This window comes from Leucopleurus acutus (assembly GCF_964270905.1).
Source record: "Leucopleurus acutus genome assembly, chromosome: 13".
Taxonomy (NCBI): Eukaryota; Metazoa; Chordata; class Mammalia; order Artiodactyla; family Delphinidae; genus Leucopleurus; species Leucopleurus acutus.
This window is the reverse complement of record NC_139155.1, coordinates 80544974-80570079: the sequence shown is the minus strand read 5'-3', so window position 1 is coordinate 80570079 and position 25106 is coordinate 80544974. Positions and strand designations below refer to the sequence as shown.

Here is a 25106-nt window from a genome sequence, read left to right as displayed (position 1 = left end):
GTGTGCCCAACTGGGCCATCCATTTCGCTGTTGTGAAGTTGGGCCCTTGGGGGTGAGTTTTGGGGTTTGGCAAGGACTCTCCTGTGTTCCCGGAGCACTTTGATCTTAATCTTTTCCCCCAAAGAATTACAATCTCCTTAAGAGATCTTAAACATTCCCATCTTAGTTTAAACCAGCTTGGTAGGCCGCTGTCCGACCTTTGAGTCATTCCAGCTTCTAAGCGGCCTGGTGAAGAGGTGAGCAAGGTCAACAGAGAAGTAGAAGGAGTAGCATTCTTTCTCCTCACCGCCCTCTCTTCCCCAGGGCCTGTCTTAGTGAGTCGTCAGGGTGCTCCTGTACTCTCAGGAGGCCCTTTCTGCTCTCCTCTACAGACTGGAAAAATAAAAAGGTCTACCAAAGGAGTGAAATGATAGTATCTCTTGCATCCCCCTTGACCATACTGAATCCCATTGACGAGGGACTCTGAGCGGTGGGGACTAAACGGGCCCAGGTCCCCATGCTGGGGCCACGCACACGAGGCCGGGTCAGGGTGGCGCTAACCTGGGAACGAGTGTGGTCCACTTGCTCAGATGCACCTCTCGCTCGGCTTCTGCCCGTCCTTCTGCGGGGACATGCTCACCTCTAACGAGACTGTGATTTTGCTTGGCTCCTCCCACCACCCCCACCAGGAAGGCCCAGGAAGAAATGATTTCAGAACTCAGGCAGCAGAAGTTTTACCTGGAGACACAGGCTGGGAAACTGGAGGCCCAGAACCGGAAGCTGGAGGAGCAGCTGGAAAAAATCAGCCACCAAGACCACAGCGACAAGAATCGTCTGCTGGAGCTGGAGACCAGGCTGAGGGAGGTGAGAGTGAGGGGTGATCTCCCGAGGCTATTTGTTGGAGGACCCAGGGGCCCCCAATCATCCAAGTGTCAAGCACAAATCGGTACTTACATGATAGCCATTGTGTGTGGTGGTGAAGAGTACAGGCAGGGCCATGAGGGTCTGCGTTAGAATTCCACTTCCCCTTTTTAGGAGTTTGGTAACCTCGGGTCGGGCAGGCTACCCTACCGTCTCTGTGCTTGAGTTTCCTCATCTGTAAAACGGCCATGAAAACATATCTCCGTCATGGGGTCACGTGAGGATGACGTAAATTGGTGCATCTTCAAATGGGGGCAAAGTGATTCCTCCTGTATCCTGATTCATCGAGGGTCACATGACTGTGTCCATGCACGGAGTTTAGCACATAGTACGGCTTAATGACAGTGACAGAGCGCCCCCCCCCCCCCCCCCCCGCCCCATGACAGTGGGAGACTAAAAGAGAAATCTAAACTCTAGGTTTGTCTGATGGAAGGTGATTTGCTTCAGAGGTATTGGGTTGGCCAAAAAGTTCGTCTGGGTTTTTACGTAAAATGGAAAAACCCTAATGAACTTTTTGGCCAACCCAGTATAAGGACGCTGGGAAGAACAGCCAGGTTTGGGGAGGGAAATACCACACATTTGGTTGTGAACCTTTTGAGGTTGACTGAAGCTGTGACTTGACATGGCTCACTGTGTATTTATCAAATGACTGCTGTGTGCTAATTAGTAGCCAGATAGACAGTGGTGACAAGACAGACTCATCCCTGATCTCGGGGGCTGTCAGCCTAGCAGGTGGGTTTAGCTGGTAGAGGCAGGACCGGAGTTCAGTAGGGTGGTCCTTGGAAGTGGGACATCCCGGCTGGGCGTAGAGACACTGGGCTCAAATATTTGTGATGGAATTCTTCAAAGCGGAGATGATCTCTCTTAAGGCAAAGGCCATTAAGCAGACAGTCTTTAGTTAAGGACCAAACCTTGAATTCTGATGCTTAGGAATGTCTTCATTTGTACTGGAGTATTAAAATGAGGCCATTTCTCCCAAGGGCAGAAGTTGTCAAGGTGTGGACCCCTCTCTGTTAGGACCACATGGCCTGTGTGTTGAAATGCAGATTCCTGGGCGGCTTCCTCCCTCAGCTTTTTGAATGGAATCGGGGTGGGGTGGGGGTGAGGAGCAGGGATTTGCATTTTTAACCAGTGCCCTGGGTGATGCTTATGCTTCCGGAGTTTGAGGGCCATTGTTCTAGGTTATCCAGAAGCCTTAGGCGGCCGTTTTACTTTTCTAATCCAGGCGATATTTTTACTCTTCAGTAAGTTTAACCACACTTCCCCGTAGTGTCAGCCTTAGGAGTGTGAGTGTAAATAACTCGGATAGATTTCTCTGAGCGTGGGAACGCTGGCTGGCTGTCTTTTGCTTTCCCTTCCCACAAATGTCTCTCTTGTGTGTCTGCCCTGCAGCTGTAGCTCCTCTGGGCATTAACCTGCCCCAGGGAAGGCGTGGTGCTTTGTTCTCCAGTCAGTATAGCCAGCCCCACAGGGGCGGTGGGAGAAATTTAGGATGCTTCCTGAGGGGCTCAGGGCTGTATATGCTCCAGGGGAGTCTGGAGTTTAGCTTTATTTATTTATTTATTTTAAAATTCTTATGGGAGTATAGTTGATTTACAATGCTGTGTTAGTTTCTGCTGTACAGCAAAGTGAACGAGTTATACATACATGTATAGCTACTCTTTTTTTAGATTCTTTTCCCATACAGGTCATTACAGAGTATTGAGTAGAGTTCCCTGTGCTCTATAGTAGGTCCTTATTAGTTATCTATTTTATGTATAGTAGTGTGTATATGTCAGTCCCAAATCTCCCAATTTATCCCTCTCCCCCTTTCCCCCTCCCCGGTAACCATAAGTTTGTTTTCTACATCTGTGAGTCTATTTCTGTTTTGTAAATAAGTTCATTTGTACCATTCTTTTTAGATTCCACATATAAGTGATATCATATGATATTTGTCTTTCTCTGACTTACTTCACTAGTATGACAATCTCTAGGTCTATCCATGTTGCTGAAAATGACATTATTTTGTTCTTTTTTGTGGCTGAGTAATATTCCATTGTATATATGTACCACATCTTCTTTATCCAATCCTCTGTCGATGGGCATTTAGGTTGCTTCCATGTCCTGGCTATTGTAAATAGTGCCGCAATGAATATTGGGGTGCATGTGTCTTTCCGAATTATGGTTTTCTCCAGGTATATGCCCAGGAGTGGGATTGCTGGATCACATGGTAGCTCTATTTTTAGGTTTTTTGTTTGTTTTTTTTTTGTGTGGTACACAGGCCTCTCACTGTTGTGGCCTCTCACGTTGCGGAGCACAGGCTCCGGATGCGCAGGCTCAGCGGCCATGGCTCACGGGCCCAGCTGCTCCGCGGCATGTGGGATCTTCCCGGACCAGGGCAGGAACCCGTGTCCCCTGCATCGGCAGACGGACTCTCAACCACTGCGCCACCCGGGAAGCCCTATTTTTAGTTTTTTAAGGAACCTCCATACTGTTCTCCATAGTGGCTGCACCAATTTACATTCCCACCAGCAGTGCAGGAGGGTTCCCTTTTCTCCACACCCTCCGCAGCAGTTATTGTTTGTAGATTCTTTGATGGTGGCCATTCTCACCCGTATGAGGTGATACCTCACTGTAGTTTTTTTTTTTTTGCGGTACGTGGGCCTCTCACTGCTGTGGCCTCTCCCGTTGTGGAGCACAGGCTCCAGACACGCAGGCCCAGCGGCCATGGCTCATGGGCCCAGCCCCTCCGCGGCACGTGGGATCCTCCCGGACTGGGGCACGAACCCGTGTCCCCTGCGTCGGCAGGCGGACTCCCAACCACTGCACCACCAGGGAAGCCCCTCACTGTCGTTTTGATTTGCATTTCTCTAATAATTAGCCATTTTGAGCGTCTTTTCATGTGCTTTTTGGCCATCTTTGTAGAAATGTCTGTTTAGATCTTCTGCCCATTGTTTGATTGGGTTGATTGTTTTTTTTGACGTTGAGCTGCATGAGCTGTTTGTATATTTTGGAGATTAGTCCCTTGTCAGTCACTTTGTTTGCACATATTTTCTCCTGGAGTTTAGCTTTAAATCTAGCCAGGCGGTCCGCCTTCTCTTTGCCACCTGCTGCCATTGAGATTGAGGGTAGAGGCCTCAGCCTCGCGTTTGACCCACCTGCAAGCGTCCTGGGCGTCCTTCCCCCCAGCCTGTGGGTGCAGTGTTAGCAGTTTTCCAGCAGCTTGTGTGGCGCAGGGCCCCTTGGTTCTTCCTGCATCGGACAGCATTCTGCTCCCCAACTTCCTCCTGAAGTGTGACAGTGATGTCACCGGCCTCTCATGGTTTTGCCAAGTGGCCTTGGGAGTTTTCAGGCATGCTAGCAGAGTCGCAGCCTCCTCCGACTGCTGGCTTTTTAATAAGACCAACAGTAAGTAGTTAACCCTGCCACTTTTTAGCTGTGTGACGTCTTCTCAGTTCCTGAATCTCTCGGGGCCGCAGTTTGCTTGTCTGTAAAATAGAGGTCATAGTCATACCATCCTTGTTGGGTTGTTAGGAAGATGAAATGGGTGAAGACAGTGCCTGGCACGCTGTACATGGGTACTGCACCTGCTGCTGTCACATCATCGTTGTCGCCACCGCCGCAGCCATTGTCCTCCTCGTCATCCTCACTAGAGAGAGATCATAGCCTTGGCTTCGGCTGCCGTGGACTTGTTAAGGCTCCCAGATCCAGCCGACCCGCCCAGACCTGTCTCTTGAGTTTCTGACCTGTTGTCCCAGTAGACACTGGACACCTCCACTCAGATGTCTCCCTTGCAGCTCATGTTCAACGTGTCAAGAGTGAATTTCTTACCCTTCTCCTCAGATTGGCCCTTCCTCTCCTGTCCCCTGTCGTGGCCAGTGGTCTGTCTGTGTAATTCAGATGCCCAGCAACGTAGGTGTCACATTTGCCTCCTCTCTGTCCCACTCTGAGTTAACCACTACATCCTGTCAGTTCTCTAGGCTGAATCTTTTAAAGTCTTTCTCCTCTTCATGCCTATGGCCTTTGGGACTTGGGTGTCACCTTTTCCAGGGAGCCTTCTCCATCCCCTTGGAGCTGGATGGGATGTCCTTTGGGTCCCCGTGGCCTTTCATGTTTAGCTTGTACCCTTTCGCTTTCAGTGGGCTCTCCAAGGGCAGCAAGCATCTCTTATTTGCTTGGCATCCCCATGTCTGACGCAGGGTCTGGTCCCTCGGACAGCTTGTCAGTGTTGGTGACGTCAGCAGATGTGCTGAGGTCTCCCACATCTCCATGCCTTGGACGTCTTGCTTCCTCTGCTTGGAATTTTCTTTCCCTTCTTAGCTGCTTGTTTGGCTCCTGGATTCTTCAACACAGAGATCCCCAGTCACCTCCTCTCCCCCTCTGCTGTGTTCCCATCACATCCCTGCATCTCCTGACCATTGCACTCGACCACAATGTATGGCAATGGTTGGTTTTTATTTTTCTCCCCAACTTGAAGGCAGAGACTATTTTTCATCTCCGTATTTCCTTTTACACAGAATTTGCCAAGTAAATTTTATTTTTCTTTTTTTATGTTAATAGTGAGTACCTTTAATACTTATTTATTTATTCATTATTTATTTATTTATTTTGGCTGTGCCGGGTCTTAGTTGCAGCATGCGGGATCTTCACTTGCAGCATTCGGACTTCTTAGTTGCGGCATATGGATTCTTAGTTGCGGCGTGCATGTGAGATCTAGTTCCCCGACCAGGGATTCAAACCCGGGCCCCCTGTATTGGGAGCGTGGAGTCTTACCCACTGGACCACCAGGAAAGTCCCAAGTAAATTTTTCTTGAATGGACGAAAGGTTGAGTAGATAGATGGATAGATGGGCAGATGGAGGGAAGAATGATTAGTACACAATATGACCTTCATTTGGGTTACCTAATCAGAACAAATCAGAGCAGAAATATTTAAAATAAGTAGAATTCAGTCTGTTGTTCCACTTGTACTCCCATTCTAAAGGTGTCCTTGTTACTAATACAATGTTATTTATATCTGTTTACTTTTAAACGTTTTTCTAATAAGAACAACCATCATCATTTTCATAGGGGATTCTTGCTGTGTGGTTTTTTTTTTAGAAGCTTTCCCAAGCATTCGAATATATGAAAGGAAGGGATGGTTTGTATTGATAATATATGTTGTATATACTCTTATGTGTTCTCACTCCTGTTGATTTTTGAGACTTATCGAAGTCAGAGCTGTTTTATTGCATTTTTTTTCCTTCTCGGTTGAGTGCTGAGAATTTGATTCCATGACCAAATTTAAGATGCAGATTGCATGGCAGGTTGCGTCTTGGCTTTCTCTTCAGTTAAGGTCAACGAGCATCTCTCTCTCTGTCTCAGGTCAGTCTAGAGCATGAAGAGCAGAAACTGGAGCTCAAGCGTCAGCTCACGGAGCTGCAGCTCTCTCTGCAGGAGCGCGAGTCTCAGCTGACAGCCCTGCAGGCAGCCCGGGCAGCTCTGGAGAGCCAGCTCCGCCAGGCAAAGACAGAGCTGGAAGAGACAACAGCAGAAGCAGAAGAAGAGATCCAGGCGCTCACGGTAGGATGAGTGTAGAGCTGAGAATATTTGCTCACCCTCAGAAATGCCAAGAGAGAAAAAATAAACCAGAGGGATGCTTAATGGGAAGAAAATTGGCTTATGTAGGCTGCTTCCTCTTTGGAATTAGTAAACTAGATCAACTGGGCAATATCTGAGCTTTCCTAGGGATCTTGAAAAGTCCCTCCTTTATTTATGCATTTCCCTCTTTTTAAAATAATCATCACTATATTTTAAATTTTAGCTTAACCAAAGTCTGTTTACTTGGGTCTTCTACTTTAGTTTTCAATAAACATTAAAAAAATAATAATCTTATATCTTACAGTAGTCTTTCTACCATATTTTTGTTTTTGTTGTGGTTAACCTCATTTGTGTTCCTTTTTTTTTTTTCAAGCTGTAGATTCTGTTTCGAGTCTTTATAGTATGCATTTGGTAGGTTCTGGATGGAAATGATTCTAATGAATGAGAGATTGTTTCTCTGAAAGGGACCTGGCTTCCCTGCTCTTTCTGAGAGACCGGTTTGCTCACATGAAGAGTGTTCTCAGGAGGTATATTGTTGGTGGGCGGCCCCTGGATTTAGACCTTAGTTCTTTCTGCAAGTCTCAAAATGTGACTTCGTTGGCCAATCTCCCACAGTTGATCCTTCTCACACGGACTGACCCAGGCTAACAAAACTGACAGGATTTTACATGTAAAAATGCCAATTTACCAGCTTTACAGAGGGAAATACAACCGCCAAGTTGACCAGGATAATCTTCACATTCTTCCCCTTCAGAGAAATCTACTTATAAATCCCATTTCTCTTGGAAGGCTGCTTGGTGGACCTGGACTGTGGGCATAGAGAGCTGAATGAGTTTAATGGCTGGTATCAACCAAGTGCATACATTTCTAATGGTAACATACTGTACTTGCCAAGCGGACGGGCACACTCATGCCTGCTGGTCAGGTTACCCCCTTCTGTGGGCAGGGCACAATGCAGCTGATGTTCAGAGTCTTTTTCAGTAAGGTACCAAATGGATATCTTATTCATTCTGATTCATTTTGGATCCTGTCCCCATCTCCATCAGCAAACACCTCTAAACATCTCTTAGAGTAGGGTTACTTCTGCAGATGATCATGCACTTTTGTTGCTTATGATTTACCCTGTTTAAAACTAATACGTGTGTGTATGTGTATATACATATATATATATATATATATATATATATATATATATATATATATATATTTTTAACTAATTTCCTTCTTAGAAGTTATCTACCACTGTTGGGTGTTTGGGGACCAAATTGGGAACATGACCTGAGAGTGCCAGGGTCTTTATGGACCAGTCCAGGATACAGGGCCTTCCAGGATTCTGGGGATACAGAGTAACTCCTTTGTAGAAGATGCTTGTGCATCCTAGATTTTCCAGGACTTATGCCAAGTTCAGATATTGGTTGCAACCTTAGTTTCCAATGTTTTCTCTATGAAAACACTCATTAAATGATGCCATGTGCCCCCAGTATTTGGTTTGGAGAAAATAGTTAGTGTCTCTTTGTTTATATTCTGCCCTGTTTCAAAAATGGATTGGAAACAGTTTGGAAAGATACGAAACAGTATAACAGGATAGAATAAGAAAGAAAAGTCTAAGAGAAAAGAAATCATAGAAGAAAAAAATGGAGGTAAGAATGAAATGAATATATACGCCAAGAAGGCGTATACACTTTCTGGAGTGGGATGGATGTGGAGAGAGACAGCCAGATGGCATTTCTTAGCTGCTAAAAGAGACACCTAAAATCCAACCACTATTATATTTAATGCCTTGTATATTAATATTTCCCCCCACATGAACCACCCCAGCTCTGAAAGAAGGAGACGTCAGTCATTTAATCTGTACTTAATGAGTCCTCACTGTGTGCCTAGTGCTGTGTCTTTAGCTTTTTCTCCCCAGGGGACTGGCCTGTAATCCCTCAAATCCTTTTACCTTGGAGTGGAGGAGAAGGAAACATTTACCTCTCTACTCTGTTGGAATTGGGAGGGAGGCGGTGGTCACGCGTCTTACCCTGCCCGTTTGGAAGGAGGAGGGTATACAGTAGAGCTTGTGTCGCTGCTGTTTATCTGTGGGGAAATTAGTCTTTCAGTCCTGTCTTGCTGCTGGTTGGAATGTGCTGTGTCTAATGGCTGCTGGACGCCTGCACGGCAGCAAGTCACGACTTAATTTAGTCAGATGAGATCACTGCCTCAGAGCATCTTAAAAAAAAAAAAAAAAGAGAGAAAGAAAGAAAGAAACAAACCTCCCTAGGTCTGGAAACTAGGGCTCTACGACTCCCACAGATGAGGATCCCTTGGAAAATAGGGCTTGTTCACAATGATGACAGGAAAGTGCCTTTGGTCAAACAGCTGTTCGTAAGCCCATCATGCAGGAATCCAAACCTCACATCAATTTGCCTCAGTTCAGTTTGAAGGCTGTGGGTTTTTCCTCTCCCCTCCTCTTGATTATGTCCCATAAATCTGGTCATGGACCACAGGTGGCTGTTGCCTGAATGGCTTTGTTGAATTTGTTCTGAAGAATGTATTTTCTGAGAGAGAGAGAGAGAGAAAATGGTCACAGATGCAGTACCCTGACTCTCCCTCTCACATTGTTCTGGCCCAAGTTCAGAGCCAACGTAAGCATCAATCAAATTCAACCAGCTGGATCTAAAATGATCTCCTAGGAGGCTTGTTTGCTTCATAGTAGGCTGTTTTATCAAGAAAAGGAAATAGTCAAATGGCCTATTATTGCTTTAATTCTAAGAGGTGGCCACCTCCTCACCTGGGCGGGGAGCAGTTACCCTGTTTGGCTTCTGCCCCTGGGCCAAAAATTGATGGAGCACAGTTAAATGGAAGCTCTCCATTGAAGAAGTGTGGCAGAGGCCACCAGTTGCCATTGTTGGTCTTCCTCAGGCTTTCTTTTTTCCCATTCTCCCTTTACCCACCCTGTCAATTGCATTTGCATTGAAATTCACTGGCCATTACAAGCTGAGATTGAGTCAAGGTGGACAGCAGCAAGAGAGTCAGATTTAAACAAAAAGTCATGCTTTTAAGATGCTTCAGTGCTTATTGGTGGAAGAGAGAATTTTCCACCTGGAATTGAAATTTATAACTCCATGTAGAGACTTCCCTGGCGGTCCAGTGGTTAAGACTTCACCTTCCAGCGCAGGGGGTGTGGGTTCAATCTCTGGTTGGGGAGCTAAGATCCCGCATGCCTTGGGGCCAAAAAACCAAAACATAAAACAGAAGCAATATTGTAACAAATTCAATAAAGACTTTAAAAATGGTCCACATCAAAAAATCTTAAAAAAAAAAAAAAAAAAAGACTCCGTGTAGTGCCTTCTTCTGTGGAAGAGAATTTGAGCTTGCACACTTCATTGCATGCAGACGTGCGACATGATGGGAGCGTTGCTCTGAATGGGGCCCCGGGGTAGAGGAACCGTGTGGGCTTCGTGCCCACCAGCATGGCCCCACGAACACGTTTCATGTCCCTGTCCTCACGTTCTTTTACTAATTTTGTTAAATGACTAATGCTGAATAATCAAGTCAAAAGCTAGAGACACTCCAGAAAGGGATTCTCCCAGCAGAGCGTGATGGTGGGATCCCAGAGTCATCCTCTTTGAATTGTTAAAATCATTAGTCAGTGCACGCTCTCTTTTTCTCTTTTACATAACTATCAATTGTTGTATTGAATTAGTAACCCATCGGCATGATAGGCGAGATGTGAAATTGGGTCACTTAAGGTGACAGTGTTGCTTGGTGCCTGCCTTCCCAGGGAAAGGGGTGGATGTGTGGAAGCCTGTGTTCTAGAATCCTGACCGTGGATCCCAGAAGGTGGTCAGACACCTAAACACATGTTTCCTTTTCACAGTTCTACAGGTATTTTCTCTCATCAAGGTTGCATAATAGTTCTCTTTTCTTCATTCCTCTTGTAACTTTCCTTAAAATTAAAGAAGACATAAATACTCCCCAAAGTGAGTGCCTCTCTGATTTCCACGATGCAGCCTGTCCCTTCTGCCTCTTGCCACCCAACCCCTAGGTCAGTGGTTCTCAAGTTGTGGGGGGTTTCTGTGGCTCTGTGGGGGGTCCCCAAGTTCAGGTTATTTTCATAATAATACTGAGCTGTCATGTGGCGTTTTTCATTGTGTTAACCTTTGCACCGATGGTGCAAAAGCAATACTTTTATTTAAAAAAATAATAAATATTTGAAAAAATCTGCCTTAACTTCTAATGTGGTTAATAGAGATAGATATAACTCACATAAACAAAAGCCCTTTGGGGTCCTCAGTAATTTTTAAGAGGGTAAATATTTATTCCCTGTAGCTTCTAACACCTAATTAACACTCAGATATTTCATTGAGAGAATCCAAAGCTTGTCTTATATATTTTATTACCTTTATATATAATGTGACCTTTTGCTTTTTGTGCATTTGTTTTACAACTTATTTCAAAGGAACATAAAACATGTTTCTTGCCATTTTAAAGCTCAGATCAGTTCAATGATTGTTACAGTACTTCCAGCAGTCACAACAGTCACAACTACATTTTGTGTTTATATTTCAGTCAATAATAAATCAAAAGCCATAATGATGGTAGTTCCTTACATTATACCCTCAAAGAGGAGTGTCATTTGATGTGTCAGAGTGATCCAAAGGCCTCATGATGGTAAATTATAATAGAAATATTAGTGATTGAAATTTCAGGCTACTGTGGGGCAGTTAGGCAAGTTTCTACTGGTGTGGTGTTATTTGGAAACTTTGCTATTAGTCAGAAAGTGGAACAGGTCTTCTATCCCTCAGTCTAGGCCAGAAAGATTTTTTATAATCATTGCTTAGGCTTTGAAGAAGTTAACTCCACCTTCAGCTTCCTGTTTGTCTGAGTAATTTCACACCAAATAGTCATTTATAGTAGAGGTTGGCAAGCTATAGCCAGTGGGCCAAATTTAGTCTGCTTCCTGTAAATAAAGTTTTATTGACACACAATCACACCCATTTGTGTACATATTGTCTGTGGGTGGTTTTGTGCTGTGAGGGCAGAGTTGAGTAGTTGTGACAGAGACTGAGTGGCCTTCAAAGCCAAAAATATTTACTATCTGATCCTTACAAGAAAAAAGTTGTTCATTCCTGCTCTAGAGTTTACTAACCTAAGGATTCTTCCTTTAGGATACTCACAAATGAGATTCATCAGTGATACAAATAGCCACGTTCCTAATTTGGATAAATTGTGTTCTTGCCCCATTAAATTAATAAATCTCTCATATCATTATTAGGCAAAACACAGTTTTGGGGAAAAAATCATAATCTATTAAATTAGTTCATGAAAATAGGGGCTAATTATTTGAGTTGATTCTAAGTGATAACTCTTAATTTATGAATCTGTAAGTCCGTCTGTGCAATTACTGATTTTTGTTTTGTTTTACATTTTTCCAGTCCTCTTCATTCTTTTGTGTAGATTTAAATCTCTGGCTGTCATCTTCTGCCTGAAAGACTTCCTTTAACATTTCTTATAGTACAGGTGTGTGGGTGGCAAATTCTTTCAGCTTTTGTGTGTCTGGAAAGGTCTTTATTTCGCCTTCATTTTTGAAAGACATTTTTGCTGGGTATAGAATTCTAGGTTGACATTTTTGTTTTTGTTTTCCTTTCAGTACTTTAAAGTTGTTGCTCCCCTGTCTTCTAGCTTACTCCCCTCCAAAACCCCTCCAACCTCACTGGGAGAAATCTTTCTTCTCTTTGTTTCTCTATAAGTAACTTGTCTTTTTTCTCTGTTTTTAAGCTTTTTCTTTTTCTTTTTTTTTTTTTTTGCGGTACGCGGGCCTCTCACTGTTGTGGCCTCTCCCGTTGCGGAGCACAGGCTCCGGACGCGCAGGCCCAGCGGCCATGGCTCACGGGCCCAGCCGCTCTGCGGCATGTGGGATCATCCCGGACCAGGGCATGAACCCATATCCTCTGCATCTGCAGGTGGACTCTCAACCACTGTGCCACCAGGGAAGCCAAGCTTTTTCTCTCTGTATTACTGGTTTTAAGCAGTTTGATTATGATGTGATTTAGCTTAATTTCCTTCATGTTTCCTGTGCTTAGGGCTCATTTAACTTTTTGCATCTATGGATTTATTTTTTCATTGACTTTGGAAAATTTGTGGCCATTATTTCTTCAAATATTTTTTTCTGTCTCACTCCTACACTCCTTCAGGGACTTTGATTACATGTATATCAGGCTCCTTGGAGTTGTCTCACAGCTCATTGATGCTCTGTTCATTTTTTACGTCTTTTTTTTTTTTCTTTGTGTATTTCATCTTGGATAGTTTCTGTTGCTATGTCTTCAAGTTCACTAATCTTTTTTTCTGCGGTGGCTAATCTGCTGTTATAAACTTAAAATATAAATCTATGGCAAAATAGACATATTTAGAGAATACATCACAGCTAAATTAGGTGCTGAATTTTTCTTTTAAATTTATTTATTTATGTATATATGTATTTATTTTTGGCAGCGTTGGGTCTTCATTGCTGCACATGGACTTTCTCTAGTTGTGGCGAGTGGGGGCTACTCCTCGTTGCGGTGCACAGGCTTCTCACTGCATGGCTTCTTGTTGCAGAGCATGAGCTCTAGGCACACAGCTTCAGCAGTTGTGGCACTTGGGCTCAGTAGTTGTGGCTCGCGGGCTCTAGAGCGCAGTCTCAGTAGTTGTGGCACACAGGCTTAGCTGCTCTGCGGCATGTGGGATCTTCCCGGACCAGGGCTTAAACCCGTGTCCCCTGCATTGACAGGCTAGGTGCTGAATTTTTTGACTTACTTCTCTTGTAGACCTTTTTCTTTTTTTAAAAAAATTGAAGTATAGTTGATTTACAGTATTGTGTTTCTGGTGTACAGCAAATTGATTCAGCTACATTTTTTAAAATATTCTTTTCCATTTTGGTTTATTAGAAGATATTGAATATAGTCCCCTGTGCTATACAGTAGGACCTTGTTGTTTATCTATTTTGTATGTAGTAGTTTATATCTGCTAATCCCAAACTCCTAATTTATCCCTGCCCTTTCCCCTTTGGTAACCATAAGTTTGTTTTCTATGTCTGTGAGTCTGTTTCTGTTTTCTAAATAAGTTCATTTGTATCATACTTTAGATTCCACATATAAGTGATATCATATGATATTTGTCTTTCCCTGTCTGACTTACTTCACTTAGTATGATAATCTCTATGTCCATCCATGTGGCTGCAAAAGGCATTATTTCATTCTTCTTTTATGCCTGAGTAGTATTCATTGTGTATATACCACATCTTCTTTATCCATTCATCTGTTGAGGGACATTTAGGCTGTTTCCATGTCTTGGCTATTGTACATAGTGCTGCTATGAACACTGGGGTGCATATATCTTTTTGAATTAAGAATTTTCTCTGGATATATGCCCAGGAGTGGGATTGCTAGATCATATGGTAGCTCTATTTTTATTTTTTTTAAGGAACCTCCATACCGTTCTCCATAGTGGCTGCATCAATTTACATTCCCACCAACAGTGTAGGAGGGCTCCCTTTTTTCCACACCCTCTCCAGCATTTATTACTTATTAATCTCTGATAGAGATGATTATTTTTTATTTTTTTTAAGCGAAGGACCACATTTTCCTCGGCCTCAAACTGGATTCTTCTTTGGGCTTTCATAGCTAAGCAAATGGTGCCATAATCTACCTTGTCTTCCAAATCAAAAGTCCGTTAAGGAACCCTTGGCCCCCATGTCCATCAACAAGTCTTATTACCTGTGCTTCCAAAAGAGATCTCACCTCCATCCACTTCTCTGCATCTTCTGTCACGTCCAGCTCCAAGCCACCATCCTCTCTTCCTTTAATGACAGCAGCAACCTCCTCAGTAGTTTTTGAACTTCCTTCTACATTTGTCCTGTTTTGATCTGTTCTTCCTGCAGCATCCACAAAACGACAACCAGGCCATGTCACTCCGCAGTTTAAAACCTCTGTTGGCCTCCAGTTAATCGCATTTTGAATGAAATCCAAACTCTTTTCTTGGCCTTCAAGATTCTTGGTCTGGGCCTGCCTCCCTACCATCAGCTTGGGCCACATTTTCCCTCTTTTGTTCTTTGGCCACAATCCACAGAAGAATACATCTTACCTTGCAGTCTCATACAAGGGATCCTATATACTGAGTTTCAGTGAGTTTTAAGGTAGATAAGCAGGATGCATCTTATAGCCTGTATATGATTCTGTAGTCATAAGGACATAAACATGTCATAGTTTCATTGGCAGTACTTCTTTTTCTTAATGTTACATGAAATTGTGGTAAATCTTACAATTGATAGCAACTTAAACTTGATGACTTATGGTATCTGAAACAAGTTTCCAACAATGGTGCTTATTACCTTTACTCTCCAAGGTACATTCTGATGTTTTCTAATGTATCCTGTTTATTCCATTTCATTGGATAAAACAAACCAAAAAAATTTGACTTGACATCTTCACTCTTGAGTCACAGCTTGAAGTGTAAAAAACTGCTCTAGCCACTCAGGTCCTTTTTTGTTCCCCAAATGCACCAAACCCTTTCTTGCCTCAGGGTTTTTGCAGATGCTGTTCCCTCTGCTCTTTTCTGTTCTTTGCATGGCTGGCTCCTCATCTGTCCTGCAGGTTTCAGTTTAAATGTCAGCTCTTCAGAGAAGCCCTCCTTGACTGCCCCATCTAAGTGAGTTCTTTTTCTCCCCCCTTATTCTTTTTCCCTAGGCCCTTCATAACACTTGTCACTGTTCCTTCATAACATTTGTCACTGTTTGTAATCCTGCCCTTGTTTATTTTCTACCTGTCCGCACCAGAATGAAGGTGAGGCCAGATATGCTGTATCTTGCCATAGTGTCTGCCATGTAGTATGTACTCAAAATATCCTTGTCAGCTGAATGAATGCTACTGGTTTAGAGTGCCTCTGCCTTGGTGAAAATCTTTATATTTACTTCAAGGTCTACGTAGGGTTTCTGAATCTCAGCAGCTTTGGATTTAATTTTTCAAAAGTCCCTACTTTGGGGCTTCCCTGGTGGCACAGTGGTTGAGAGTCCGCCTGCCAATGCAGGGGACACGAGTTCGTGCCCTGGTCTGGGAATATCCCACATGCCGCAGAGCGGCTGGGCCCGTGAGCCATGGCCACTGAGCCTGTGCGTCCGGAGCCTGTGCTCCGCAATGGGAGAGGCCACAACAGTGAGATGCCTGCATACCACCAAAAAAAAAAAAAAAGTCCCTACTTTGTCCTGGCTATTGTCCTGTATATGTGTGTTTGTGTCTTTCTTGGGAGAAGCCTTGGGGGCGGGGGTGGGGCAGTGGTGAGCAGCCAATTGGAGGGAAGAGGAAAAGATTAAGAATGGGGAGGAAGGGCTTCCCTGGTGGTGCAGTGGTTGAGAGTCCGCCTGCCGATGCAGGGGACATGGGTTTGTGCCCCCGTCCGGGAAGATCCCTCATGCTGCCAAGCGGCTAGGCCCGTGAACCATGGCCGCTGAGCCTGTGCATCCGGAGCCTGTGCTCCGCAACGGGAGAGGCCACAACAGTGAGAGGCCCACGTACCGCAAAAAAAAAAAAGAATGGGGAGGAAGACAAATAAAGGAGAGTAAAACTTCATCCTATGTTTTTTTCTTTTCTTCCACTAGTGCCTAGTTTTAATCTGAATGTTAAATATATATTTGTACAGGGTGTGATGTGTGGTCTAAATAGTTAATGTTATTAATAGGCATTGTGTATTCCTGTAACTTTGCTTCTCCTGTTGGGTATGACTTGATTAATTCTTTGAAAAAAAGGTGCTGGGGCAGCTGCAACAGCGTTCTTGGCTTTTTTAGACAAATTGTGATTTTCTTTATTTGACCCATAGCATGTAGAATTGTATTCCACCCTATGAAAAATTTATAATCAACTTCTTACCTTTTAGGCACATAGAGATGAAATCCAGCGCAAATTTGATGCCCTTCGTAACAGCTGTACTGTGAGTATTAACCAAAGATGATGAAAATAACATGAAACTAAAACTGAGAAGGAAAGGGGGACATCTCATTCTAATATCAGTGACGGATTTTTGATATAAACTTTCAAATTGAAGCAGTTAATGCGGTCAAACTGATTTGGAAGTTTCTGAGCCTCAGATAACTTCAGTGTCTTGTGTTCCTGCCAGTTTAAAAAAAATTAAACCATTCTTCGTGTTTGAAGGGGAAGGCTTGTTGGAATGGTCAAAATAATTCTCACTGCAGAACCACTACTAGATCTCAGTAGCTGCCACAAAAGTCCCATTGGACCTCTCCTTCCTTCTCCAATCTAGAAGGTTCTGTCTGAGACTGGCCCCAGATGGTAAGGGGCAGTTAGACATGTCAGGCTTCTCCACCCTACTGCCTCTACAGAGAGGGAAGACCAACAAGTTCTTCTCCTGGGGAATCTACAAGTGTTAACTTCCTAACAGGCAACATCTGGCTTCCTAACATGCAAATTCAGAATCTAGGACTCTTTGGGAGTCGTTATTTCTATTGAGAGAAGTCAACTCCAGGAGCAGATAAGCATCATTCATAGGTTATGTAATAGGGTAGGATCAGTGGAAACTCAGAGTCTATTTTTGATCAGAGAGAGGGATTAAAATAGGCCCCTTTCAGAAGGGAGGGATGTTGTCCTTATTCATGGTTCTGCCTCCTTTCTTTGGTCCTTTCATTGCTCTGTTACCTCCTTAGGCAGTTCTCAGTCAGCTTGTCTCCATTTGTATTGTTTGCATCTGTAAATTTCCAGAAACACCCCTCCACCTCCTATAGGCATATTTTCTTTTCTTGTAATGAACTCCTTCTTTCCTCCTTACCTACTATAAATGGGGCATTAAGTCCTGGTATATGCTCCCCCCCTCTTGCCCCCCGCTTCATTTAGATATAAAATGCACACAACAAAGTACATGAAGTGCAACTAATATTAAGCATATAGCTGGATGGATTTGTATGTGTATAGACAACTTGTGTAACCACAACAAAGATCAAGATACATAACTTTTCAGCTCCCAGAAGGTTCCCTCCTCTCCTCTTCCCATCAGCATCCTTTGCCCTAAGGGTAACCAGTATTCTGATCTCTGATACCACACCTTAGTTTTTCCTGTTCTTGAACTTCATATAAATGGAATCATAGAAGATGTGGTCTTTTGGGTTTAGCTTTTTTGTTACTTAAATTGTCTCTGAGGTTCATCCATGTTGTTGCATCCATCGAGATTTTGTTGTATTTTAATTGCGGTGTCGTGTTTCCAGTGTGCGTATAGAACTGAAGTTTGTTTATCCGTTCTCCTGTTGATGGATGTTTGGGTTGTTTCTGGTAGGAATAAAGCTATTAGGAACATTCTTGTACAGGTCCTTTGACGGCTATAAGGCCTTGTTTCTGATGAGCATATACCCAAGAGTGGAATAGCTAGGTCATGGGACGTGCCTCTGTTTCACTCTAGTAGGTACCTGGCAGATGGAGTTTAGGTCTATTTCCTGTTGCCAGTGGCTGGATCTAGGGTGAGCTTGCCTTAACATTATCTGTTGATTTCTTCCCTTCCTTCAGGAATTGATGCATTCTGTTCCTCTACTCTTTTGCCTTACTTTTTTAGTTTCTTATTATCTTGGTTTCTTATTTTACACAAGAGTTATGTGCTTATATTACATACATGCTCATAAATGATCACTGAATAAAATATAGATCATTTTAGGACTGTGACTTTTTTTTTAACATTACTATTTTTTCCTAAAATAAACTTGGATGCATTTTAAATGTGTACGTCAGTAATCCTGTTCCATTCATCTGGAGTTTTCTTTTCTCCTTTTTTCATCTTTTTTTTTTTTAAACATCTTTTTTTTTTTTTTTTTTTACAGCTTAAGGAATAATCAGAGTACAATAACCTGATGAGTTTTGAAATGTGTGTATATTTGTGAAACCAGCAAAACAATCAAAATAACAAACATAGTCATCACCCTCAAGAGTTTCCTTGTGTGCCTTTGTAATCCTCCCTCCCCCCCCATTTTTTAAATTGCAAGTGTAGTTTTAATGGAATATACCAATATGTAGAACAAATTTGGTTACTTTCTTATGTAACTTTTGTACTCTCTTTATCCCTCCAATTTTCTTTTTCTGGCACAGTGACTTCTAATCCTTCCTTTACTTACCCCTGGCATTCTGTGAAGAAGCCTTTGGGGGCCTCTCCCAGTGGGAGGGGGAACCCAAGAAAGTGATCCCCAACCACATTTCAGCTAGGGCAGCTGGGTAGCTTGGGGGTCCAAAACACACGCTCTGGAGTCAGATAGACTGGTTCAGATTCTAAATTGGTCTCTTGGTAACCTATGTGATGTTACACTCCTGAGGCTCCATTTCTTTGTCCATGAAATGAGATGACATTGTATGTCCTCAATTCCAAAACACCATTGATTGTAAGATGCATAATTCATTTAATTACTGCTCTTTGCGGGGCTGGGTGAGGGAAGAGAGACAGCTGCTTAGCTGCAATATACATTCAGATTTCGGAAACAGTAAAACCTAGGAAACACTGAGTCATAGAATCCGAAACTTGGTAATAATACCTGGGGTTCCTGCAAGAATTAGATGGTGCATTGGTGTTTGTACAGGGCCTGGCTCACAGAATGCACTAATCAGTGTTGGTTGCTATTATCATTTTATTATATTGGATTTACCACAGAATCTTGTGTAGAAAACGGTCCTGCTCCTTAAAAAAGTTTGAAAACCACCACTTTAGAACAACACTTGGCAGCAATGGTAGATCTCAGTTATACTTTCGCAAGTTCAAAGGCTGCTTTATAGACACTTTAGGAGAGCGCGATAGATGTTCCTTTCTCGTTGGTGCTGTCCAGGATTGTCGCCGCTGGCAAATGTCATCTTTGTTACCGGTGGGAGCTCCTATAATAGCTCAATCAATTGGAGCTCCCAGTTAGCAGCTTTTTTTAATAAGCTCATGAGCAGTAAGATTTTCGAGCTCAGGCCATTTCTATATTTTGAAGAGATTTAAAAAAAGGACTTGATTCAATCTGGCACCTAAAACCCTACCTAAGTCTGTTTTGGAGAGGAGCTGGTGGGCCAGCATATGACACGGTTTTAATTATGAATCAATCTGTCAGCTATAAGATTAAAAATAAATAATATGCAAATAGCTGCCGTCAAGAAGGAATGAGGCGTTAAAATAGGATGTCAGCCCTGTGTCTTTTCAGCCCGATACTCATTGTCTGGCTGGTGTCTTCACCCCCGACATTTACCTGGACATTTACCAGGTAACGTTCCCTCTGCTGGTTGCCCAGTCAGGTGTGAGAGGTAACACATGTATCTCAGAACCACGAGGTGTGCTTAAAAAGCAACTGATAGAGATCTTTAAAAAAAGTTTTCTTTGGACACTGAGAGTAGATAATTTTTTTATATCCCTGTTTTCTGTTAGAATTGTACCAAGATCTCTTATCTGTAAAAACAGCATAGAAGAAAGCTCTGCTGGCCCTTGCATTATGAAGCTATCTCCCTCATCTTTTTTTTACCACTAAGATGGAATCAGCCTTGCAGTTTATCTTTCCTGCCTTCTATCCTTGGGGTTGAAAGCTTAAGAGACTCATAATACAGGAAACAGATCATTTGCCCTCGGTGTGGAGGGAATATACCCACAAAGTAGACCTAAGAATTCTCTTTGCTTATAACCTGGTTCAAAATCACAGATAGCCCATTATTCTTTTTTTTTTTTTTTTTTAAACCACGGAGATCATTAATTTACTGCCTGTGTCTCAGGTCCGCCCAATATCTGTGTGTGTCTAACACTCTGGCAACTCCAGCAGAGCCACAAGCTCAACGTGTTACGGCTTTTGGGCAGGAAGGACATACGAAACGTCCGAATGCGCTAACGTGCTTTCACGAGGCCTCGGCTGCTTTCGTGCAAGCACCTAATCCTCCTCTTGTCAAACAGGCAACATAGAGATGATGACAGAATACAGAGCCAGTCATCACAAAGTGTGAACAGAAGTCAGAGACCCCTTGAAAACAGGGTGACGACAGGAAATAGAAGGACTCTTCCTACTCCAGTGGCCAGTCGAAATGAGAGTAGTAATCTTGGCACCTCCCTGACTTTTTTCGAGTGTTTCTTCTTTAGCATTTTATAATCTAATTTGGGGAGGAGGAGAAGAAGTGACAGAAATGGGCTTATTATAAATTGCATTTTTTTTCATGAGTCAAAGAAAGGGAGTAGGTACCCAAAGGCTTAAATATGTCTTTGAATGACAAGTAAATTATTTTGGCAGCATATATATTCTTATGTGGGTAGATTTTCTGTAGTCTGTTTGCTCCCCATGGGGCACCATTGGTGCCTCAACATCTTGGTCACTAATTTTTATCCCATGTATTTCACATGATGCGTTAAAGTAGAATAGCACGCAAGAAAAAGCCAAAACATTAAAACCAGAGCAACAGAGGAGGTAGTCAATATAGTATTTACCTCCGTGTCAGGTGGAGAAACCAACCCAGCCAAGTTCAAGGTGGCTTATTTGGGGCTTCCAGAATCCATTTTATAGCGCAGCTTCCAGGCCAGTTTGCCGCATCAGTCTTCTTGTTTTCCTTTGGGGGCAGAGGTAGAAGGAAGCACAGTGGAGACATTTGCAGTCTAGGAGGAAAACCATCTTAAGGAATGGGTTTACTGCATTGTTTACTCATTGTTTCTGCTTTCGGGAGATTTAACCACGTCACACAAAGGGTGATACAGGGTTCCCTGTGAGGCAGAAGTGCCTGCTAGGAGTGACAGACTTGCAGTTTTTTTCCTTTTTTTTTTTTTTTTTTTTAACCCTGATGAAGGAGGTTTAGCCAAGAACCTGACCAGATAACCTTTATTCCCCCTCTTGTAGCTGATAGCGTTACACAAACCGTAGGAATTAACATGGCTTTTGATATTAAAATACAAATTACTAGACCACTTACTGCATTAAAAGCTCATCAGCACAGTTAACAAAATGAAAAGCTGTGGCCACATTGAACATATCTACTTAATTGACGTTCTTTAATTCTATGTGCCTGGGAAGATTTTTTTTTTAATTGATAGTCAAAGTAGGTTAAAATAGGGAGTTAGTCATGGAAACAGTGGCAACATTTCAGAAACTAAGTCTACTCTGGGTTTGAAAATGGGAAACAATTAACCATAGGCTCAGAGGCATTTCCTTTTAATTTACTCCTTTTAGTTATGTAAAATTTAATTTACCGCCAGTGCGCCTCATTCCAACTATTATTAGAAAATTGCCCTTAAACTTCTAAAGTATTATATATAAAAGCCCTTTGCAAGTGCTGGTACTAAACCTCAGCAAAGAGAACAGGAAAGCTAAATGCGCTGAAATTGAAATCATTCTGCCATTGAGCAGGGAAATCATTTAGTAAAACCAGATTAAATCTCTCTCAATAAAATGACAATTTCATATACATGCCTTCCCACTTTCTGATAGCCAGCTGCATAATAAGAACCATTTAAAGTGATGCTGTCATACAGTATTATTTTTCAGGATTATTCTGAGAGTCCCTTAAATTTTTTTTTTCTTTTGTTACATGAACTTAAATTTATTACCTAAAATATTATTAAAATAACTCTTAGTGTCCTTCACTCAGTCTTCCGTGATAAGAACTTTCTTTTGCTTTCTAAGACTGTTTCCCAGGATAATGTCCTGTAGATGGTGTCCTGGGCGTTTTAGCTTAATTAGCAGATTGTGATACCAGTCTCTCTACTATTCCTTTTTCCTCAGTTTGCATTTTCCACATTCTATTATCGTCCATGAACTTGATCTCATTTAAAGTTGCCCCTTCCATATGGCAGGCACTTTTGATTGATTTGTTTTTACCATATTTTCCCGATGAATCCTGAGTCAGAAAAGAATCCGAGACATTTCTTGTTCTCCTACAGCATATGTGTGTTTGGGCGCTAAGGGGGCGGGTGTGGGAGATTGAGTTTGGCTCACAGGGGTTGGATGGGCAAACGTGAGCTGCACACTGATCGTCATTATCATGTAGGTTCAAGTGCTGATGGCTCTAGAAGCAATTTCTCATTTCAGATCAACTTGCTTGCTGCGTAACCGGATTCCTTTCCTCTTAGGTAATCACAGACCTGGAGGAGCAGCTAAACCAGCTGACGGAGGACAATGCTGAGCTCAACAACCAAAATTTCTACTTGTCCAAACAACTTGATGAGGCCTCTGGCGCCAGTGATGAGATCGTACAGCTGCGAAGTGAAGTAGACCATCTCCGCCGCGAGATCACGGAGAGGGAGATGCAGCTCACCAGCCAGAAGCAAGTAAGGATTGTAAACAATGTCAGAGACTTCCCCAGGAAACTTGGAACCCCTTTAGATTTTAGGGGAGGTGCCAGTTGCATCTCTCCCAAGGGTTCTCAGACTGAGCCTGTCCAGTAAAAGGGCTCTTTTTTATAATCATGTCTGTGTTTGTTTTTTTTTTTTTTTTTGCTGTACGCGGGCCTCTCACTGCTGTGGCCTCTCCCGTTGCGGGGCACAGGCTCCAGACGCGCAGGCTCAGCGGCCACAGCTCACAGGCCCAGCCGCTCTGCCGCATGTGGGATCTTCCCGGACCAGGGCACGAACCCGTGCCCCCTGCATCGGCAGGTGGATTCTCAACCACTGCGCCACCAGGGAAGCCCATGTCTGTGTTTTGAAGGCTTGTGGGTTTTAAAAATGGCTTTTAGAAGTGTCTAGTTGGTTTGGGTTTTTTTTGTTGTTTTTTGGCCGCTCCGCACAGCATGCAGGATCTTAGTTCCCCACCATCCCTATGGAACCCGTGCCCCCTGCAGTGGAAGTGCAGAGTCTTAACCACTGGACTGCCAGGGAAGTCCTTTGTGTGGTTGTTTTTGATTTTGATTTAAAACCATTAAAACTAGAATAGAATGCTTCTGTGAGCCACTTTATTTTTATGTATTTATTTAAAAAAAATTTTTTTTTGGCTGTGTCACATGGCCTATGAGATCTTATTTCCCCTACCAGGGATTGAACCCTGGCCCTTAGCAGTGAGAGCTCAGAGTCCTAACCACTGGACCGCCGGGGAATTCCCGAGCCACTTTATTGTTAAGTGTGGTCTCTTTTCCCTGGTCTTCCTCCTGGTTCTTTCTATAAGATGACGGCAGAAATGGCCCTTCATCCATTCTTGTCTGGTCCCCTCATTCTGTAGGAGAAAAAGATAGTGTCTTTCAGACCATAGTTAGAAACTCCTGCTTTTCTGAAACTGATCTGACAAAAGTAACATCTGGGAAATCCTCATCTGATACAAAGCACAACTCAGTGATACTGATTTGCAGACGATGGAGGCTCTGAAGACTACCTGCACGATGCTGGAGGAGCAGGTCATGGACCTGGAAGCCCTGAACGACGAGCTGCTGGAAAAAGAGCGGCAGTGGGAGGCCTGGAGGAGCGTCCTTGGTGACGAGAAGTCCCAGTTTGAGTGTCGGGTTCGAGAGTTACAGAGGATGCTGGACACTGAGAAGCAGAGCAGGTGGGACTTCCTGTTGGTAGAAAGCCAATGGCAGGTGACAGCAGCAGGATCCAGCTCAGAGCTACCAGCAGGGTAACCGATTGTCCCAGCTTGGCCAGCACTGAGCAGTGTCCTGGGACATAAGGCTTTCCGTGTTAAAACTGGGAGACTCTTGTGCAAACCAGAATGGGTCTGTCATCCTCATTGTAAATACAGACAGTGCCATCTGGCAGTAGATGGTGACCACTTACCCCATGCAGGGCCCTGGGAGTCAGCAGGGAGAATATCTCAGTGCTTTCTTTGTAGAAACTCTTTTCTCGGGTTTCTAATCATTGTGACCATGTAGCAAGACCATCACTGTTTCGATCCTGGTCATTCGTGACGCAAGTCTGCCTTCTACACCAACCTTGGCGTTATTGACAGTTCGGGCCGGATGATCCTTTGTTGCGGGCACTCTTCTGTGCGCTGTAGGATGCCGAGCTGCATCCCTGGGCTTGCCCCACTAAACCCGAGAAGTGGCTCCCTCCTCCTGTTGTGACAACCCAAAACATCTCCACACATTGCCCAGTGTCCCCTGGGGGCAAAATCACCCCCAGTTTGAGAACAACTGCTCTATAAGAAGTTTTTTTTTCCCATTTCTTGGTAGGAAATAATTTCAGGTAGTATCTTTTCTCTGTGTTCCCACAGTCCTCCCAGCATAGAATTCCCTTCCTGCCGGGGTCACAGGTGTGAGGGTTGTGTACTGCATGCTGCTGGGGATGCTGTTTGCACTGAAGACGTCATAGATATGAAGATTTATTATGACAGTTTAACAGCTCACAGCAGCAGATTTTGCACTAACAAAATCAGTATATTATGACAGTTTACCAACAGATGGAAGTAAACAGTCTTAAAGAACACGTGCCTTTCTTAGTTTGTGCGGAGACACCTACGGGCTGGTATTCGCCCCGTGGCTTCATGTCTGCCCAGCTGAATCCTATCCCTCCCCCCATAACCTCGCTAATATCACCTTCCTCTGAAACTTGCCTTCCTGCGGTACTCTCAACTCCTTTTTTTTGGCTGCGTTGCGTCTTCATTGCTGCACGCGGGCTTTCTCTAGTTGCGGCGAGTGGGGGTACTCTTAGTTGCGTTGCACGGGCTTCTCATTGCGGTGGCTTCTCTTGTTGCGGAGCATGGGCTCTAGGCGCGTGGGCTTCAGTAGT

General features: G+C 43.5%; 1 protein-coding gene across 3 annotated transcripts in view; it reads left to right on the top strand.

Moving 5' to 3' along the window:
- Positions 1-25106, top strand: part of CIT (citron rho-interacting serine/threonine kinase) — a gene marked incomplete at its 5' end in the record, with an annotated part of 169926 nt that overhangs the window by 111673 nt on the left and 33147 nt on the right. For all 3 annotated transcript variants that reach the window (XM_082852595.1, XM_082852596.1, XM_082852594.1), the window contains 5 exons: positions 669-843; positions 6243-6440; positions 16347-16400; positions 22524-22721; positions 23732-23925. In XM_082852595.1, the coding sequence (XP_082708721.1) occupies positions 669-843; positions 6243-6440; positions 16347-16400; positions 22524-22721; positions 23732-23925 (819 nt within the window). The remainder of the gene's footprint in view (positions 1-668; positions 844-6242; positions 6441-16346; positions 16401-22523; positions 22722-23731; positions 23926-25106) is intronic.